Raw genomic sequence first — 12,419 nt, forward strand, 5'->3', positions numbered from 1 at the left:
TTTAGGTGGAAAGTGTTGTCCCAGATAAGCCTGTGTCAACTTCACAGGCTTATCTGGGACAACACTTTAAGCACATTCATGTAGCCCAGTTTTTCCAGAACTGATTAAAAAAAGAGAAGTAAGAATATGAAAACATGGATAGTTTTCAACTTTGTTTAGTGTTTCCTGTCAAGTCTCTGGTAGCCCTGAGTTTTTGCGTTGCTGTGTTGAAGGTGTCTGATGGCAAAGTACAGATAGACTTCCTGCTTCCCAATGGAATGTTCATACAGCTGAATGTGGACTTTAACAAACCACTGGACCTTATCAAACAGGTTTGTATCGAGAATTTTTAATGTGTACACTGCAGTACTTTGTTTATGCCAAGTAGGGGGTTGCTCAGTTGGTCCTTTGATTGGTTTGTCCTCATAAGATACTTTCAAGTTTGTGTGGGGATTTATTTCCCAGTATTTTGAAGTGTTTAAATTCACATAAACAGTAATTATTACTTTAAAAATATGTTATAATCATGAAATGTTCTTAAATGGTTTAAGATGTAAATTAAATAAAAGTGATAGACATATACAAGTTTACTTCTCGCCATAAGTTTATGATAACTTTTGTTGGAATTCATTATTAGTTAAGAAAATCATGCTTTGTTCAGTTCTGTTAGGCTTATGATTATAAATAATATTGTATAATTTACAAATGACAAATTTACATGCCTTTTTAAATTTTATTAATTAAAAGAAAAAAGTTTCCTTTGTGTGTGTATATATAAATAGCATTTGTCTATGTAAAAGTAAGTAAAAATTTATAGTCTATGAGATGACACTTTCTGACATAATATTCATCAGCTTAACATCATCAGAGATAATTCTTTTATGAAGTTTTTAAACAGCAAAGAAGGACAATAATAATAACTAAATCAATTTGTTGTTTCAGACACTATGGGAGTCAGCCAGAAACTTTCCACTGTACCAGAAACTGAAGGAAAAGGACCGATATTTCTTTGAATATCTGAACAGATTGGGAGAGAGGGTAAGTAAAATGTCTGAACAGATTGGTAGAGAGGGTTAGTTGAATATCTGAACAGATTGGGAGAGAAGGTTAGTTGAATATCTGGACAGATTGGTAGAGAGGGTTAGTTGAATATCTGAACAGATTGGTAGAGAGGGTTAGTTGAATATCTGAACAGATTGGGAGAGAGGGTTAGTTGAATATCTGAACAGATTGGGAGAGAGGGTTAGTTGAATATCTGAACAGATTTTGAGAGAGGGTTAGTTGAATATCTGAACAGATTGGGAGAGAGGGTTAGTTGAATATCTGAACAGATTGGTAGAGAGGGTTAGTTGAATATCTGAACAGATTGGTAGAGAGGGTTAGTTGAATATCTGAACAGATTGGGACAGAGGGTAAGTTGAATACCTGAACAGATTGGGAGAGAGGGTTAGTTGAATATATCTGAACAGATTGGTAGAGAGGGTAAGTTGAACATCTGAACAGATTGGGAGAGAGGGTTAGTTGAATATATCTGAACAGATTGGGACAGAGGGTAAGTTGAATACCTGAACAGATTGGGAGAGAGGGTTAGTTGAATATATCTGAACAGATTGGTAGAGAGGGTAAGTTGAACATCTGAACAGATTGGGAGAGAGGGTCAGTTGAATATCTGAACAGATTGGGAGGAATAGTAAGTAAAATATCTTAACAGATTGGGAGAGAGGGTTAGTTGAATATCTGAACAGATTGGTAGAGAGGGTTAGTTGAATATCTGAACAGATTGGTAGAGAGGGTTAGTTGAATATCTGAACAGATTGAGAGAGAGGGTTTGTATAATATCTGAACAGATTGGGAGAGAGGGTTAGTTGAATATATGAACAGATTGAGAGAGGTTAGTTGAATATCTGAACAGATTGGGAGAGAGGGTTAGTTGAATATCTGAACAGATTGAGAGAGAGGGTTTGTTGAATATCTGAACAGATTGGGAGAGAGGGTTAGTTGAATATCTGAACAGATTGAGAGAGAAGGTTAGTTGAATATCTGAACAGATTTGGAGAGAGGGTTAGTTGAATATCTGAACAGATTGAGAGAGAGGGTTTGTTGAATATCTAAACAGATTGGGAGAGAGGGTAAGTAAAATATCTGAACAGATTGAGAGAGAGGGTTAGTTGAATATCTGAACAGATTGGGAGAGAAGGTTAGTTGAATATCTGAACAGATTGGGAGAGAGGGTTAGTTGAATATTTGAACAGATTGGGACAGAGGGTTAGTTGAATATCTGAACAGATTGGGAGAAAGAGTAAGTAAAATATCTGAACAGATTGGGAGAGAGGGTTAGTTGAATATCTGAACAGATTGGGAGAGAGGGTTAGTTGAATATCTCAACAGATTGGGAGAGAGGGTTAGTTGACTATCTGAACAGATTGGTAGAGAGGTTTAGTTGAATCTCTGAACAGATTGGGGGAGAGGGTTAGTTGAATATCTGAGCAGATTGGGACAGAGGGTTAGTTGAATATCCGAACAGATTAGGAGAAAGAGTAAGTAAAATATCTGAACATATTGGGACAGAGGGTTAGTTGAATATCTGAACAGATTGGTAGAGAGGGTTAGTTGAATATCTGAACAGATTGGAAGAGAGGGTTAGTTGAATATTTGAACAGATTGGGACAGAGGGTTAGTTGAATATCTGAACAGATTGGGAGATAGAGTAAGTAAAATATCTGAACAGATTGGGAGAGAGGGTTAGTTGAATATCTGAACAGATTGGGAGAGAGGGTTAGTTGAATATCTGAACAGATTGGGAGAGAGGGTTAGTTGAATCAGATTGGGAGAGAGGGTAAGTTTAATATCTGAACAGATTGAGAGAGAGGGTTAGTTGAATATCTGAACAGATTGGGAGAGAGGGTTTATTGAATATCTGAACAGATTGAGAGAGAGGGTTTGTTGAATATCTGAACAGATTGGGAGAGAGGGTTAGTTGAATATCTGGACAGAATGGGAGAAAGAGTAAGTAAAATATCTGAACAGATTGGGAGAGAGGGTTAGTTGAATATCTGAACAGATTGGGAGAGAGGGTTATTTGAATATCTGAACAGATTGGTAGAGAGAGTTAGATGAATATCTGAAAAGATTGGTAGAGAGGGTTAGTTGAATATCTGGACAGATTGGGAGAGAGGGTTAGTTGAATATATCTGAACAGATTGGGAGAGCGGGTTAGTTGAATATCTGAACAGATTGGAAGAGAGGGTCAGTTGAATATCTGAACAGATTGGGAGAAATAGTAAGTAAAATATCTGAACAGATTTGAAGAGATGGTTAGTTGAATATCTGAACAGATTGGGGGAAAGAGGCAGTAAAATATCTGAACAGATTGGGAGAGAGGGTAAGTTGAATATCTGAACAGATTGGGAGAGAGGGTAAGTTGAATATCTGAACAGATTGGGAGAGAGGGTAAGTTGAATATCTGAACAGATTGGGAGAGAGGGTTAGGTGAATATCTGAACAGATTGGTAGAGAGGGCTTGTTGAATATCTGAGCAGATTGGTAGAAAGAGTAAGTAAAATATCTGAACAGATTGGGAGAGAGGGTTAGTTGAATATCTGAACAGATTAGGAGAGAGGGTTAGTTGAATATCTGAACAGATTGGTAGAGAGGGTTAGTTGAATATCTGAACAGATTGGTAGAGAGGGTTAGTTGAATATCTGAATAGATTGGGAGAGAGGGTTAGTTGAATATATCTGAACAGATTGGGAAAGAGGGTTAGTTGAATATCTGAACAGATTGGAAGAGAGGGTCAGTTGAATATCTGAACAGATTGGGAGGAATAGTAAGTAAAATATCTTAACAGATTGGGAGAGAGGGTTAGTTGAATATCTGAACAGATTGGGTGAGAGGGTTTGTTGAATATCTGGACAGATTGGGAGAAAGAGTAAGTAAAATATTTGAACAGATTGGGGGAGAGGGTTAGTTGAATATCTGAACAGATTGGGAGAGAGGGTTAGTTGAATATCTGAACAGATTGGTAGAGAGGGTTAGTTGAATATCTGAACAGATTGGGACAGAGGGTAAGTTGAATACCTGAACAGATTGGGAGAGAGGGTTAGTTGAATATATCTGAACAGATTGGTAGAGAGGGTAAGTTGAACATCTGAACAGATTGGGAGAGAGGGTTAGTTGAATATATCTGAACAGATTGGGAGAGAGGGTTAGTTGAATGTCCGAACAGATTGGCAGAGAGGGTTAGTTGAATATCTGAACAGATTGGGAGAAAGAGTAAGTAAAATATCTGAACAGATTGGGAGAGAGGGTTAGTTGAATATATCTGAACAGATTGGGAAAGAGGGTTAGTTGAATATCTGAACAGATTGGCAGAGAGGGTCAGTTGAATATCTGAACAGATTGGGAGAAATAGTAATTAAAATATCTTAACAGATTGGGAGAGAGGGTTAGTTGAATATCTGAACAGATTAGGTGAGAGGGTTTGTTGAATATCTGGACAGATTGGGAGAAAGAGTAAGTAAAATATTTGAACAGATTGGGGGAGAGGGTTAGTTGAATATCTGAACAGATTGGGAGAGAGGGTTAGTTGAATATCTGAACAGATTGGTAGAGAGGGTTAGTTGAATATCTGAACAGATTGGTAGAGAGGGTTAGTTGAATATCTGAACAGATTGGGAGAGAGGGTTAGTTGAATATATCTGAACAGATTGGGAGAGAGGGTTAGTTGAATGTCAGAACAGATTGGCAGAGAGGGTTAGTTGAATATCTGAACAGATTGGGAGAAAGAGTAAGTAAAATATCTGAAGAGATTGGGAGAGAGGGTTAGTTGAATATCTGAACAGATTGGGAGAGAGGGTTAGTTGAATACCTGAACAGATTGGGAGAGAGGGTTAGTTGAATATCTGAACAGATTGGGAGAGAGGGTTAGTTGAATATCTGAACAGATTGGGAGAGAGGGTTTGTTGAATATCTGAACAGATTGGGAAAGGGGGTTTGTTGAAAATCTGAACAGATTGGGAGAGAGGGTTAGTTCAATATCTGAACAGATTGGGAGAGAGGGTTAGTTGAATATCTGAACAGATTGGTAGAGAGGGTAAGTTGAATATCTGAACAGATTGGGAGAGAGGGTTAGTTGAGTATCTGAATAGATTGGGAGAGAGAGTTTGTTGAATATCTGAACAGATTGGGAGAGAGGGTTAGTTGAATATCTGGACAGATTGGGAGAAAGAGTAAGTAAAATATATGAAAAGAATTGGGAGAGAGGGGGTAGTTGAATATCTGAACAGATTGGGAGAGAGGGTTAGTTTAATATCTGAACAGATTTGGAGAGAGGATAAGTTGAATATCTGAACAGATTGGGAGAAAGAGTAAGTAAAATATCTGGAGCAGATTGGGAGAGAGGGTTAGTTGAATATCTGAACAGATTGGGACAGAGTGTTAGTTGAATATCTGAACAGATTGGCAGAGAGGGTTAGTTGAATATCTGAACAGATTGGGAGAGAGGGTTAGTTGAATATCTGGCCAGATTGGGAGAAAGAGTAAGTAAAATATCTGAACAGATTGGTAGAGAGGGTTAGTTGAATATTTGAACAGATTGGGAGAGAGGGTTAGTTGAATACCTGAACAGATTGGGAGAGAGGGTTAGTTGAATCAGATTGGGAGAGAGGGTTAGTTGAATACCTGAACAGATTGGTAGAGAGGGTTAGTTGAATATCTGAACAGATTGGAGGAGAGGGTTAGTTGAATATCTGAACAGATTGGGGGAGAGGTTTAGTTGAATATCTGAACAGATTGGGAGAGAGGGTTAGTTAAATATCTGAACAGATTGGAAGAAAGAGTAAGTAAAATATCTGAACAGATTGGGAGAGAGTGTTAGTCGAATATCTGAACAGATTGGGAGAGAGGATTAGATGAATACCTGAACAGATTGGTAAAGAGGGTTAGTTGAATATCTGAACAGATTGGGAGAGAGGGTTAATTGAATATCTGAACAGATTGGGAGAGAGGGTTTGTTGAATATCTGAACAGATTGGGAGAGAGGGTTAGTTGAATATCTGAACAGATTGGGAGAGAGGGTTAGTTGAATATCTTAACAGATTGGGAGAGAGGGTTAGTTGAATATATGAACAGATTGGGAGAGAGGGTTAGTTGAATATCTGAACAGATTGGGAGAGAGGGTTAGTTGAATATCTGAACAGATTGGGAGAGAGGGTTAGTTGACAATCTGAACAGATTGGGAGAGAGGGTAAGTTGAATATCTGAACAGATTGGTAGAGATGGTTAGTTGAATATCTGAACAGATTGGGAGAGAGGGTTAGTTGAATATCTGAACAGATTTTGAGAGAGGGTTAATTGAATACCTGAAGAGATTGGGAGAAATTGTATGTTGAATATCTGAACAGATTGGCGGAGAGGGTTAGTTGAATATCTGAACAGATTGGGAGAGAGGATTAGTTGAATATCTAAACAGATTGGTAGAGAGGGTAAGTTGAATGTCTGAACAGATTGGGAGAGAGGGTTTGTTGAATATCTGAGCAGATTAGGAGAAAGGGTTAGTTGAATATCTGAACAGATTGGGAGAGAGGATCAGTTGAATATCTGAACAGATTGGGAGAGAGGGTTAGTTGAATATCTGAACAGATTGGTAGAGAGGGTTAGTTGAATGTCTGAACAGATTGGGAGAGAGGGTTAGTTGAATATCTGAACAGATTGGGAGAGAGGGTTAGTTGAATATCTGAACAGATTGGGAGAGAGGCTTAGTTGAATATCTGAACAGATTGGGAGAGAGGGTTAGATGAATATCTGAACAGATTGGTAGAGAGGATTAGTTGAATATCTGAACAGATTGGGAGAGAGGGTTAGTTGAATATCTGAACAGATTGGGAGAGAGGGTTAGTTGACTATCTGAACAGATTGGGTGAGAGGGTAAGTTGAATATCTGAACAGATTGGGAGAGAGGGTTAGTTGAATATCTGAACAGATTGGGAGAGAGGGTTAGTTGAATATCTGAACAGATTTTGAGAGAGGGTTAATTGAATATCTGAACAGATTGGGAGAAATTGTATGTTGAATATCTGAACAGATTGGCGGAGAGGGTTAGTTGAATATCTGAACAGATTGGGAGAGAGGATTAGTTGAATATCTTAACAGATCAGATTATAGTGTTAGTGGAATATTTGAACAGATTGGGAAAGAGGGTAAGTAAAATATCTCAACAGATTGAGAGAAAGGGTAGATGGAATGTTGGAAAATATTTGGAGAAAGGTTAAGTTGAATATCTGGACAGATTGGGAGAAACAGTGAGTTGAATATCTGAACAGATTGGGAGAGAGGGTTAGTTGAATATCTGAACAGATTGGGAGAAAGGGTAGTTGGAATATCTGAACTGATTGCAAAAGAGGGTAAGACGAACATCTGACATCATTGGGAGAAAGGCCAAGGGTAATATCTTGGGACCTTTTCAATGAACATTGTAGTACACATTTACAATATGATACATTTTTCAAAGGTACATAATTGCTAAAGTCCATATCATATGATTATACATTTTCAGTACTAAATCAATTGCATTGGCATCTAAAGCACCGTATATATTTGACGAGCATGGCGAGCTAGTTTGTCTACTTATTAAGTAGGGCTGCAACGAATCCAAAAAATTTGTTCGGATCTGAATCCGAATCCAAATATGGTTTATTACAGTTTTTCGGATCCGGATCCCTCATATAAGAGAAAATTAGAAGTTTCTGTCTAAATTAAAGAAATTAATGGTTTTAGAAGTATAATTTGACTAAAAAACATAAATCATTTATTAGCAAAAAAACATAAAGTTCTCGTTTAGCATTGTAGCAATGTCAAAATAAAACGAAATCTTAACAATTATTCACTTAATAGTTTGTTTGTTAACATATGCTTTTCACTGTTTATACAGTTTGATGTTTGTTTTCACAAAAATTAGCATTTCAACATTGTCCGGGGCCAGGCATGCCCTATGAGCACTGGCGAGATCTCCTGCTGTGCAGAAGATTCTGTCACTGGGCACTGAGGTTCCTTGCATCACAAGATAGCTTTTAAACTTAGTAGATGATGCTTTCAAGACATTACAATTTACATGATGCAGGAACTCAATTGGACAGGTCGCGAAATTATGCAAAATTTACCTGAATTACATTCCAGACACACTGGATCCACTACCATTGTTTTTAATACAACTCAAAAAGACAATAAGGATTGAAAACTTACTTATTGCCATTATGAATTGCATTTGTAATGTGTAAATCCTCCATGATTTCGAATTGTCGCAAATGACACTCTTATACAATAAAAGCCAAAGGATCTCGAATGATCTGATATTTGACTGTCACACGTCAATAAATATCGACTATTAAACGTTTCTTTTATCTTTTAAATGGAACCAGTCTGTATAAAAAACAATACTCGTGAAAACAGCGCTAGGTTACATACAACTATAAAAATAAATATTTGGAACCAAAATTTCCAGGGGTGGATCCGTACCCGCGAATCTGAAGTAGGATCCGATATCATCGGATATTTCGGGTACCCGTTGCAGCCCTATTTAAAGACTACAATATTCTCACATAAGTTAAAATTGCCGTACGATCGTTTATGAAATGGCCCCCAGAACTAATTGGGAGAAAGGCAAAGTGGAATATCTGAACGGATTAGGAAAAAGGGTAGGTGAAACATGTATACAGATATGGAGAGATCATAAGCTGATTGACTGACCTGATAGGGAAAAAGGCCAAGTGGAATATCAGAGCAGAATGTGAGAAAGGTTTGTCGAATATCTGAACCATTTGAGAATGAGGGTTAGTGCAATATTAGAACAGATTAGGAGAGGAGAGAGGGTAAGTGGAATATCTTAAATAGATTTAGAGAGATTGTTGGTGGAATATTTGAACATATTGGGAGAGATCGTTGGTGGAATATCTGAACAGAATGGGATATCTGAACATTTAGGGGGAACGGGTATGTTCAAAATCTAAACAAATTGGGAGAAGGGGTAAGTTGATCTGTTCAGGCTTGGAAAGAGAAGCAAGTTTTAACAATCTAAGGTACATCCAAAACGAATCTATTTAAGACGAAACTCTTGTTGTTTTTCTATCATGATAGAAATGTGTGCATCCATACCATGTATTATAATAAATATCCATGCAGAGAACAATATGTTTTCAGCTGCAGAAAACTGCAAAATATATGATAGCAATGATATGATAAAAGTAATTTTCTCGGTTCTTCAGGAGGAGGTCACAGATGAAAGTTTACGACTCAGTGAGATTAGACCTATTGGTCGGTTTCTTCGTCTACAGGAGCGTAAAGATGACTCGGAAAAGAACACCCTTCATAAACAGATTAATGCTCTTTTGGGCAACAAAAGTAGGTCATATAGGAGAATAATATCATTAAAAAAAAAAAGTCATTTAACCACTTTGTTATCACCTTGATTTGCATTGGTTGAAATTGGTCTGCACCTCAAAATAGTGGATCTATTCGCCGCTTTGTCTGTCGGTAAGAATTATAATTTTGATTTAAATTTGGTTTGCAAATATCTGAAACATATTTACCCAATAATCGTTTCCATCTTACACTTGTGGATCCATTTCATTGCACTTCTGTAGACAGCCCATGTTTTCAGTTTGTTCCAGTACAATGCTCTTCCATACATTAATTGCCTTATTTCTTGTTCCCATGCGTGTAAAGAACCCATGCCTTGACAAAGTGCATTATTGTGAAACATCAATCAATTTAATTGAAATTCATGTTATGGTCAGTACATTCTAATTACATTCACCGCATGTCTGATCCTGGTTGTCTAACCTATGCATCAAGACTTCTTTACCCTTGTCTAATTAATGTCAAAGAGGAGATGTTTTAAAGTTGAACAACTTAGTGTATTTCAAAAACACAAAACTTACTTGATAATCACACCAATTAATAATAGTATCCTTTTCAAAGGGTGATCAAGGACGACACTTTCTGTGTAAATTAGTTTGAATAGACTTCCTTTAAACAAAAAATACAATGAATCGGAAAGTGTTGCACTGATAAGCTTTTGTGGACTGCACAGGCTAATATGGCAAAACACTTAACACATGCATTTTGCGGAGCTCATTTTGCTAAGCAGGCACACTTTACACACATGCATTTTGCGGGGCTCATTTTGCTAAGCAGGCACACTTTACATACATGCATTTTGCGAGGCTCATTTTATTAAGCAGGCACACATTACACACGTGCATTTTGCTGGGCTCATTTTGCTAAGCAGGCACACTTTACACACATGCATTTTGCGGTGCTCATTTTGCTAAGCAGGCACACTTTACACACATGCATTTTGCGAGGCTCATTTTGTTAAGCAGGCACACTCTACACACATGCATTTTGCGGTGCTCATTTTGCTAAGCAGGCACACTTTACACACATGCATTTTGCGGTGCTCATTTTGCTAAGCAGGCACACTTTACACACATGCATTTTGCGGTGCTCATTTTGCTAAGCAGGCACACTTTACACACATGCATTTTGCGGTGCTCATTTTGCTAAGCAGGAACACTTTACACACATGCATTTTGCGGTGCTCATTTTGCTAAGCAGGCACACTTTACACACATGCATTTTGCGGGGCTAATTTTGCTAGGCAGGCACACTTTACACACCTGCATATCCGGGGCTCATTTTTCTAGGCAGGAACACTTTACACACATGCATTTTGCGGGGCTCATTTTGTTAAGCAGGCACACTTTACACACATGCAATTTGCAGGGCTCATTTTGTTAAGCAGGCACACTTTACACACATGCATTTTGCGGGGCTAATTTTGCTAGGCAGGCACACTTTACACACCTGCATATCCGGGGCTCATTTTTTTCTAGGCAGGAACACTTTACACACATGCATTTTGCGGGGCTCATTTTGTTAAGCAGGCACACTTTACACACATGCATATTGCGTGGCTAATTTTGCAAGGCAGGCACACTTTACACACCTGCATATCCGGGGCTCATTTTTCTAGGCAGGAACACTTTACACACATGCATTTTGCGGGGCTCATTTTGTTTAGCAGGCACACTTTACACACATGCAATTTGCAGGGCTCATTTTGTTAAGCAGCCACACTTTACACACATGCAATTTGCGAGGCTCATTTTGTTAAGCAGGGTTGTATATCTGTTGCAGACCTCATGGAGATGCACAGTATACCGCGACCAGAAGTGGACGACTTTCGTACGAAAATGCTTTTATTTACCAACAGCATCTCGCAGAACAGGGTATGGTATCATTCTGTTAATTCCTGTTTGCTGTCACTGTTTTTGTCACCACTAATGCATAGAGTTAAAAATTTGTATGCAAGTTCGTTTTTTTTTGTTGAACAAATGTTTAAATGAAATGCTACCCAGATACTTGTAAAATTGAAGTGCTTACAAGTAAACAGAAATTTGAGTGCTTATTAATGATTAATGCAGGCATTACAATGGAGTCGGAATGCTGCATGTTGATGCAAGCATTTTGCAACTTTGTCACTTTTGACTTCTCCAAATTATCTGCCATGCATTTTCATTTTGACAAAAGTATAATTATGAAACTAACAAAGTTTATTTTATATTACAACAAATTATTATTTTTATTTAAGCAATATGTTCTAAAAGGTTTATATTGCAACATTTGAAGAGCCATCCACTTATATTCAGACACAAAATATCTGGACTCCAGTATTATGATCCGTGAATATTCAAGAATGGTGTCATCTGATTCCTGGTTTTCTTAACAAAATCCCTGTTAATGCCATGTAGCATCACCAACCATCACCAACCATCACCAGCCATCACCAGCCATCACCAGCCATCCCCTATCAGGATCATTATTGCCCGTGAATTTTGAATAGCAATACATCGTAAACAAAATACGGTAAAAGGGTACAAACAAGATTTAATTACATAACAAATTTGTCACCTCAGTCTGCATTTGAGAAGAGATTCCCCCTGCAGCTTCGTAGTTCAGTCACACTGCCTGATGACATCCGTCAACGTCTGAACAATGGCTATCTGGTGGTTGTTGTGAGAATAGAGGAAACCAAGGTTGGCAAATATCTTATATGCTCTCCTGATAATTTAAAATTGCATGTCTCCTGTTTACATTTCTCATTTATTCAATATTTGATTGTTTCAATCTACGGGACATACCCAATGTCACATGTCCACATGCATGTCCAAACGCATTTTCACATTTCACATTTAATGTCACATATCACTGTGCCAATTTTCCTTTCACATTAAGTGTTATCCTTTCATTATAAATTCACATTCAACATCATTATTCCAGTTTTCAGTTCATTCAGGGCCTTGGTTTTAGTCTACATGTATCACTGTTTCAGTCTACATTTCACATTCCACGCCACATCTCACCATTTAAGTCTACATTTTACA

At 37.8% G+C, this 12,419-nt stretch overlaps 1 protein-coding gene and 1 long non-coding RNA gene across 7 annotated transcripts in view; one reads left to right on the forward strand and one right to left on the reverse strand.

Annotated features, from left to right (window-relative positions):
- Positions 1-12,419, reverse strand: part of LOC127855143 (uncharacterized) — a 178,862-nt gene that overhangs the window by 154,758 nt on the left and 11,685 nt on the right. The gene's annotated exons all lie outside the window — the stretch shown is intronic.
- Positions 1-12,419, forward strand: part of LOC127855132 (phosphatidylinositol 4,5-bisphosphate 3-kinase catalytic subunit delta isoform-like) — a 123,835-nt gene that overhangs the window by 31,074 nt on the left and 80,342 nt on the right. For all 5 annotated transcript variants that reach the window (XM_052390516.1, XM_052390521.1, XM_052390519.1 and 2 more), the window contains exons 3-7: positions 213-311; positions 922-1,017; positions 9,237-9,372; positions 11,173-11,264; positions 11,952-12,071. In XM_052390516.1, coding sequence (XP_052246476.1) covers positions 213-311; positions 922-1,017; positions 9,237-9,372; positions 11,173-11,264; positions 11,952-12,071 — 543 coding nt within the window. The remainder of the gene's footprint in view (positions 1-212; positions 312-921; positions 1,018-9,236; positions 9,373-11,172; positions 11,265-11,951; positions 12,072-12,419) is intronic.

The sequence above is a fragment of the Dreissena polymorpha genome, chromosome 13, assembly GCF_020536995.1.
Source record: "Dreissena polymorpha isolate Duluth1 chromosome 13, UMN_Dpol_1.0, whole genome shotgun sequence".
Classification (NCBI taxonomy): Eukaryota; Metazoa; Mollusca; class Bivalvia; order Myida; family Dreissenidae; genus Dreissena; species Dreissena polymorpha.